Source organism: Pinus tabuliformis, chromosome 8 (assembly GCF_031772625.1).
Source record: "Pinus tabuliformis cultivar Carrire ecotype Pingquan chromosome 8, CPIR1, whole genome shotgun sequence".
Classification (NCBI taxonomy): Eukaryota; Viridiplantae; Streptophyta; class Pinopsida; order Pinales; family Pinaceae; genus Pinus; species Pinus tabuliformis.
In genome coordinates, this window is record NC_142294.1 from 1,814,705,902 (window position 1) to 1,814,715,394 (window position 9,493).

Consider the following 9,493-nt stretch of genomic DNA (forward strand, 5'->3'; position numbering starts at 1 on the left):
TTTTTGAGATAATCTTATACAGGACGTTGCACAATGAAATTGGCCTGTAATCTGAAAATGAAGCGGAGAGTTCCTTCTTTGGAATCAAAGCTATATAAGTTGAGGAAATATAATGACTGATGAAACCATTTAATCTTGATTCCTCGACCATTTTTAGGATATCAGACTTGAATAAGTCGAAGAAATGGATAAAGAAATCAATAGTCCAGCCATCTAGCCCCGACATTTATCCTTCTGAAAATATTTCATAGTCATCAGTAATTCTTCCTCAGAAACTTCAGAGAATAGGGCAGTGTTTTGATTATCATCAAACATGTAGGTATGGTTCGATACCCCATTGAATATCCTCAATGCAACTGCCAAAGTCTCTGTTGTAAGCATTTTTGAAATATTTCATGCAATGACATCAAATCCACATGAATGCTTCACATCTATGGCCTCCTGGGAATGATATGCATTACCAACTTCATCCTTGATTTCCCAAATAGTGTTTACCTCTTGACGCTTATTTGCAAATCTGTGGAAAAACTTTGTATTTTTGTCCCCCTCTCTGAGCCATAAGGCTCGACTCTTAAGACGCCAAGAAGCTTCTTCCATTGCTAGAATCTTTTGCTTCCTTTTCTCAAGGTCCCATATTTTTTTCCGAATAACAGAGGACATATAAGGTTGTTTGTAGTGTGTGGATAAGAATTCCAAATTCCTACATATGTCCTTCAGGGCCATTCTATTGGAGGCAACTTTCTCCCGTTGCCATCTTTTAACCTTATTTCGAAGAGAAGACAGTCGATCTGAAAAAGGCCGAATTTGATCATGTGCCAAAGAGGATGGGGGGAGCCAAGATTCCATTATAAATTTGTTGAACTGTTCATCAGCAAGCCAAGTCCTGTTAAATTTAAACGGATAACCGAATCTGCGCCCAATATATTTCCAATGTATAGAAATGGGGCGATGATCTGATATAAATGTAGGAATAATTTTCACCGAAGGGGAACCAAATATTTCAATCAATTTTTCATGTAAGAGGAATCTATCTAGCCTTTTAGCCAGAAATGAGTCATTTGATCGCCCATTGTCCCACGTAGGCCCCTGGCAAGGTGGCATAACATCAACGAAGTTATTTTGTATGATTGCATCCCGAATCAAGCGGCCAATCGGGTCATTTTTCCTGCCATTGCCCCATATCTCATCGTTACATAGTGTACAGTTAAAATCACCTCCAATTAATAAGGAGTCAATATCAAGAAGTTTCGATGATAGAAAATATTCCCAAAAAGGATAACGATCTTTATATGGATCATAAATGTTTAATATGTGGACTGGATCTGGAGAATCTCTAATGTAGGCCAGAATGAGTATACCAGCAAAACATTGAAATGCAATTGCCTTTATCCATTTTGGATCCCATAAAATAGCCAACCCACCTGACAAGCCTACAACATTAATTGCAACCATGTGCCATGATGGAAGTATCCGTCTAAAATATGAGATAGTTTGAAGACTATCATGCATGGTTTCTTGAATTAAGAGCATTTTGGAATCTGAGGAGAGAAATAGATCCTTCAGGGCCAGAAACTTGGGTCATTCTCCAAGACCCCAGATATTCATCGATAGGATGTCAGTCATTTGAGGACTTCAGAAGGCCGACTCGCTCTAAGAGGCCCTTTTCCAAAGAAATCATTAGAAGCTATTTCAGATATAGGAATGTCAATCAAGGATAGATCCCGGTTCAATTTTTAACATTTATTTTATCTATGTAATTCATTCTCTACCCAACATAAATCCATAAATAATAAGTTCATTTTATTTAGTTAAAATGAAAAAGAATGGGATTAAATCCCAAAGAGCGCCCAAATTGAATTCATAGAATGTATTTACCAATGTTTAGAGTGCGTTACTTTACTCTCACTCCACGAAATTAAAAAAAAATTATGAAAAGATATTTTCAGTCTTCCTTACCTGATCAATTCATTAGGTTATAAGTTATGGTTGATAATAATCCTTTAATCTATAGGGGCAAAAAGACTGCAATTTATTTCTAGAACATTTACTTTATAGATAATAATATTAACATCACGGAGGAATAATACGTCTGAAATGAAATGTATATTTGCAAACCATTGACTATAGTGTTTCAAAAGAACCTTATTCTCATCAACAATAATTAGAGATAGATAATACATACTAACAAAAATTTGCTTGAACAACTAGAAGTACAAAACATTGCCATTCTAAGAACAATAGCTAGAAGTACAAAAATATTGCCATTGTAAGAACAATAGCAACAATAAATTTTTTTTTCTTGAACAACTAGAAGTACAAAAATATTTCCATTCTAAGAACAATAGCTAGAAGTAGAAAAATATTTTCATTGTAAGAAAAATAGCAACATTGAAAATATTTTTTTTGTTATTAGCTTCATAAATTAAAATAAGAAGATTGTTCATTCAATGTAGGGGCATCATTGCTTGTTGCACTTGTACTGCTAAGCAAATTGGATATGCTTCATCTCAATCCCTTAGAAGGAACTATATTTTCCATTAAATCCACTCTAATACTCTCCAACATCCTCACTACATCTCTCATAGTCGGTCTTTCTTCTGGCGAATATTTTGAACAAAGAAGACCAACTTGCAGCAAAGAAATTAAGCATTTGTATGCATTATTTTCTTCAAATTCATCTCCATTTAGCTCACTAAAAAGGCCACTATCAGTCACTTCCTTCAATCTATTTTGGAATGTGGACTTCATTTAATTGTGAAAATTTAGTTTTCCAACAAATATGTCGCTAGTTGGTCTTTTTTTGGTAAGCATTTCCAATAACATAATTCCGTAGCTATAAACATCCTCTTGGGTGGAAACTATCCCACCCAATCCATATTCTACAAGAAAGGAAACATTCATTAAATTTTACTCAACTAATCTATACAATATTGTAAATGAAAAAAATTAGTGAAGGTTTTCTTATAAAGGGACATACCTGAGGAATTGTAACCCACAGATCCTCTCAAAGAAAATTTTGAAGTGCGTGAACTAGTAGAGCTTTCACCAATTAATCTTGAGATACCAAAATCAATTACATGGCCTAACATATCTCCATCAAAAAGTAAATTGATAGGTTTTTAATCACAATGCACTACTTGCTAAAAACAATCATGATGAGGATACTCCATGGCATAGGCCACATCTATTGCAATGTCTAATCGAGCTTTCAATCCTAATTCACAAATATCCTTGCCATTGTCGCCATCTCTATATGGATACAAATGCTTCTCTAAGCTTTCGTTAGAGATCAAATCGAACAATAAACCTTTTAAATGAAGGTTGGAACATGAGGATATGATTTTCACCAGATTTCTGTGTCGAATTTTTTGTAAGACACTACATTCTACTTTAAAAATATTCTCAGCTTGGTCATTTTGTAATTGGTAAACCTTCACAACAACAAATGTGCCATCTTTCAAAGTTCCTTTATAGATTGACCGAAAGCTACTTGTTCCTAGCAAGTTGGCTTGGGAAAATCCATTAGTTGCTATGTGAAGCTCTTGATATGAGATCCTTTAGTAGTTTAACTTTTGGAAAATAGCTCTTGAGACATGAATGTTTTGTATATGCATATTCCCTCTCCATAGGAATCTTAAAAGTAGACAACATAGTAAAAAAGAAACAACTCCACTCATTGACAATAGTAATTGTTTAACAATTGAAAGATGACCTCTTGGTGTTCGGCAGACATATAACTAGAATAGTTTTGGTCCAAAAAGGTTATGTTTCCATTGAAGGACATGAAAATTGGTCGATTTGCAAAAACTACTCCTTTTGGAAGTTCCCCAGTGAACTTATTAAAAGATGGGTTCAGATTCTGGAGCATTTTAAATTTGTTGAGTGTAATTGGTATTGTCCTTGATAAGGAGTTGGAAGAGAGATCTAGGCTCACAAGATTTATAAATTTTCAAGTGAATATGGAACAGAGTCTTGAAAGGAATTTCAAGATAATTCAAAGACAATAGTTCAACACAACTTCCAAGGGTAGGTGGAATGGATCTAGACCAGTGATTAGAAGAAATTTCTATAGCTTAATCCATTGAAATTTTACCAATCTCCATGGGAAAGGGACCCTCTAATTAATTCCATGACAAATTCAAGTAGAAATGTAGATTATAAAGTGCAACAATTTCTCTTGGTATGCTTCCAGTGAGTCTATTGTGGGACGATTCAAGAATTTCCAAATTTATACAATTTCCTAAGCTGGTGGGTCATGATAATTGATTGTGATGAAGGAGGAGATGTCTTAGTTGTTTAAGGGATGCAATAGAATTGGGAATCCTTCCAGATAGAATGTTTCCACTGATGTCCAAGAGTCTGAGATGTTGTAAATTTTGAAAGTCATTAGGTGTGTTTCCTTCTAATTTATTGTTTTCTAAACATAATTGTTCTAGATTTTTAAGGTTTCTTAAAGATGGGATCCTACCATTTAAAAAAAATTCAGAAAAATCTAGATAGATTAAGCTACGAAGATTGCTTATAGATGGAGGGATGGTTCCTTCTATCATGTTTTTTGATAATGACAAGTAAGACAAATCGGTGGAAAGTTTTCCTATGGCAAAAGGAAAGACACCACTTAGCTTGTTATTGTACAAGTTTATTTGTTTTAGTGTGAAGAATTCATAAGGGCTACAAGGAAGGACATGGTTGTAGAACTTCCACTGTTAAGTTGATTATTGTGCAACAATAATCTTTCAAGGAGTGGTATCTTACCTAATTTCGTAGGCACACTCCCACTCAACTTGTTGTTTTTTTAGAGCAAGGATTGCGAGTTTTGTACAATTCCCAATGGAATTTGGTATCTTTCCACTAAGTTGATTTCCCCATACTCTCAATAAAAACAAATTAAACATATTTGAAAAAGAAGTGGGAATTCTCTCGGTGACTTTGTTTAAATTAATTTCCTAGTCAGTCAAAGTTGAGATATTGACAGAGAGGCAAGAATGGGTCCTGACAATTCATTCTCATGGAGATAAAGCAATTGGAGACTAGTGAGTTGGCTCAATTCTTATCATATACTTCATGTAAATTTGTTTGAGGAAATTGCCAAATAAGTCAAGGTGGAAATATTAGACAAAGAAACGGGAATAGTTCCTAACAATTCATTTTCAAAGAGATAAAGAATTTGGAAACTACTGAGTCAAACCAATTCTTGTTGACACCTAATCCTTGTGATTGGGTGAATTTATGTAAATAAATAAATTAGAAATATGAACAGTCATCGAGAGATGAACTGAAAAATCTCTCCCTCATGTATATAATGAAGATCTACCTGTGGAATAACATACGAATCAGTTTTTGCTTTGTGGTTTACTGCTTGGCCTGACATGGTATCAGATCCAGCGCCTTTTTTTAAGCTTTTATGCCCTTTGTAACTCCCTATTCTGCTCCTCTGCTCCTCTGCTCTCCATTCAAAAATGATGCTTGTTCATAAATGTTGGTAGCCTGCTCCACACTGTCACCTGAATGCTACTGCCTGACATTGCCTACGCTCTCTGGCTGTCTTGACTGTCCATAAACGTTTCATAATTTTAGCACTGTCCTTCACCACCACTTCCACCATGAACGACTGGATTCTATCCTTCGAGAAAGCAAAGACCTGGTGCCATTCAGGGTTTGATTTCTTCTCAAAGTGCTTCATGGTACCCTTATAGTTGCCGAGGCGAGCAGATCTTTGGCCTTCTCAACCCTTACATACAGATACTGCATCTGCTCCACAAGATCGTAGGTGCTTGTTGAGCGCTCGCTTGTCATCCATCCTCCACCCCAGACACTACCGTCACCCAAATGGAGCGAGGTTTCCTTGAGACTATAGTCTGGAGGCTGCATTGGCCTCTGCATCTTGTTCTTCTAATTTTGTCTCGGATTTCTCTTTGCTGATAATATTGGCTTCCAGTTTTGCTCCTACCCCTCCTCTCGGCTCTCCACTGTTTTGCTTTTAACCAGCGCTTCCGCCTGCCCTCTTCACATATATGCGCGCGCCCACATGGCTAAAGCCAGGAAATTCATCCCGAGTTTTTTCCGCTGTGGACTGACGGAAAGTGCTTTCGTGCGATATACACAATGAATATATGTGTGGAATTGGGGTTTTTTTATATTTTATTTCATAGGCTTTCGGCTGCGCGTCAGGAGGGGTCCAGTGTCGGAATCTGAGCGCCAGAAAAAAAAAGCAAGTTCGAGTGTGTATTGTCGCGACGCTATGTGTCGGGCTTCGGGATTCATTCATGTCATTTCGAGCTACGGTTGCTGATGGTTATTGTTTGGCTGCGATATTCTTTTTTCTGTTTCATACAGAGTGAATAAACCCCATATTCGTTGGGCATTCCTTATTGTATAATTCCTGACATTGTATAATTTCTGACATGGTATTTTAAGTATAACCGCATGGATATGGACAAAGGGATGACTTAATATATTTCTAAGAGGGTTTGTAACTTGTAATATTGAGAGTCCAAATACGTCTGGACTACGTTCTTCAGCCTTTTTAGTGGACGCAATGTTTTATGTTGTTGAGGGTATTTTTTTGGACTTAGTGCAGATAAATGTGAATTGATATTTGAGTTTGTTGTCCAGTCACATCAGAAGTATATTTTTTTCCATGTAAAAGTTTTGCAGTAGAAGTTTTTTTGTTGCTACAATATGCATTCAATCATATCCATGGTGGGAATAGTTCTCACTGGCAAGGAGAACTATCCTGAATGGTCTCGGATGATAAAACACACCCTCATTTTCAATGAGTTGTGGAAAGGAGTGTGTGTCGGAGAAGGAGACAATGAACTAGTATAGCCTACCTCAGACAAAGAGCTCGTCATTTGGGAAAACAAGAACAGCAAAGCTTATGCATTAATCGCATCATCTGTAAATGAAGAGGCGAGTCACCATATTTCATCATATTCAATTGCCTTTGAAGCCTTACAAAAGTTGAAAGAACTCTATGATTCACATTCTGCACTTGAAGTTGTTCAACTCATGATTAAACTCTTCACTCTTGAACTGCAAAATAATGATCCTCTTGCTCTTGCATCTGAAGTAAAGTCTATAATGCATGATATCAAATCCACTAAGGTTGAATTGGATATTCCTCTTATTGCTTTTCTCAAGGCACTTTATCCTACTTACTCCAATTATCTTGAGTCATTGCAAGCAAATGGAAATCTCAAAGATATAACCTTTGACTCTCTTGTGAAAAAGTTTGCTGAAAGAGAGAAAGCTTTTGGAAAGAAGACAACCCCTGAATCTTCTGAAGAGGCTGTGTGCCTTGCTCATAAAGAAAAGCATCCTGCTCAAGATTCTACAAGAGGAAGAGGTGGTCGAAGAGGAAGAGGAAGATATTTTAGAGGCAGGGGGGCAGACATTCTCAAGGAGAAAAGGCAGATTTGCACTGCATATGCTGCAAAAGAAATGGATCACATGATGCCTCTACATGCAAGCTACCATGGGACAAAATTGAGCAGAAAAGAAACCAACAAAAAGGTAAAACTGATGATACAGACAAAGGTAAAGCACCTGAATCCACTCACTATGTTGTGGCACAATGTAACATTGGAGTAAATGAAGATTTATTTAATGCTTCACTTGCTTCTTGGAAAAATGATTGGTTGCTTGATTCAGGAGCAACCTACCACATGACTCATAGAAAAGATTTTTTTGAATATTTCACTGACAATGTTGATGGAGCAGTATACTTTGCAGATCAATAAAAAATCAAGCCATCAAGGCTTGGCACAATCAGGCTTAAACTGCCTGGTCTTCCAGAATTTCTTCTGCATCATGTTCTATATCTCCCACAGCTCAAGAGAAACTTGTTGTCCTTGGTCCACATCTGCCAACAAGGTCACTCCATTCATATGTTTGATGGCAAGCTTGAGGTAAGAAAAGCATCTGATCACTCACTTGTCATGAGGGGAATAGAAGAAAAGGCTTCTCAACCTGCAAGGAACCTCTGCTCATGCACAACATTTCTCATACAATTCTCATCATGAAGAAGGTAGACTTCCATCAAGTTTATTATGGCATGCTAGATTTGGAAATTTGAACTATGATAGTCTCCACTTGTTGAAGAAAAATGGTGTTGCTGGTTTGCCTATAATTCCTAGAAAACTTAAGCAATGTGATGCTTGCATTCTAGGAAAGCATAGAAAATAGTCTTTTCATGATTCACATTCAAGAGCACATAGAAAACTTGAACTCATTCATTCAAATTTATGTGGTCCAATGCCTGTTCCTTCTGCAAATGGAAATAAATATATCATGAAATTTATTGATGACTATGCCAGAATGTGTTGGGTTTGTTTATTGAAGAACAAATCTGATGCTTTTCAAACATTCAAGAATTTTGATAAATGGATTGAAAATGATGCACAATCTCATATTGGGTCTATTCGCACTGATAATGGAAAAGAATACACATCAAATGAATTTGAAAACTATCTTCGCCAACATGGGATCAAACATCAAACAACTGTGCCTTATAATCCCCAACAGAATGGTGTAGCTGAAAGAATGAATAGGACAATCTTAAATATGGTATGATCCATGCTCTTCTTCAAAAATGTAAAGAAAATGTTTTGGGCTGATGCTGCTCTATGTGCTACATATATAAAGAATAGATGTCCATCTAATGCTATAAAGAAACAAGACTCCATATGAAATGTGGTATGGACATGTTCCTTTGGTAAAGCATCTCAGGGTCTTTGGTTCCACCTGTTATGCCTTGATACCAAAGGTACAATAGAAACAAACTTGGTGCTAGAAGTCATAAGTGTATCTTCCTGGGGTATTCAAACACCTCCAAAGCATACTGCCTCTATGATGAAGTAAATAAGAAATTTGTTGTATCTAGAGATGTAATTTTCCTTGAATCATCCAAAACTGACAATGTTGTTGAGCGACAACTTGATCGCTTGGATAGATTTGCAAAAGAAAAATCATTTCAAGAATTTGATAATTAGATTCCACATCTTGAAGGGGGGATTCCTATACTAGATCAACATGTGGAATCTTCTTTTGAAGAACACTCTCCCCCACATGAAACTCCAACAATGGATGATGCTTTAAGTGATGTAATTGATAGAATTGGGAGACTCAATCTTGATTCAGTCCCAACTCAATCAACGGAGCAGCCTGGACCATCTAAAAAAGGTCCCCCAAAGTGGGTGACAAAGACACTTGAAAGTGTTCATCCTGATGAAGTTGGAAAGACAGGAACCAGAAATTCAAACCAGCAAAATGGAGGTGATGTAGATGACTCTAATTCACCTGTTGATATGGATGTTTCTTATGATTGTGAATTGAAATTGTCTACAGATTTTGAACCAACTTCCTTCAAAGAAGCTACTTCTCATGATGAATGGAAAGAAGCGATGCAAAAGGAGTATGATGCCCTCATAAAGAACGACACTTGGAAGCTAGTTGATCCTCCATTAGGAACCAAACCAATTGGCTGCAAGTG

The 9,493-nt window shown here is 36.6% G+C and overlaps 1 protein-coding gene across 1 annotated transcript; it reads right to left on the bottom strand.

The window, feature by feature from the left end:
- Positions 1 to 393: 393 nt before the first annotated feature.
- On the bottom strand, positions 394 to 1,452 carry LOC149243528 (uncharacterized). The gene has a single exon (XM_089371235.1). It carries the CDS (start codon positions 1,450 to 1,452, stop codon positions 394 to 396), a length of 1,059 nt encoding a protein of 352 aa, XP_089227361.1.
- Positions 1,453 to 9,493: the final 8,041 nt, after the last annotated feature.

What these genes read in the sequence shown, in the direction of transcription:
- LOC149243528 (XM_089371235.1), bottom strand. Translation starts at nt 1,452, where the DNA reads ATGGTTGCAATTAATGTTGTAGGCTTGTCAGGTGGGTTGGCTATTTTA.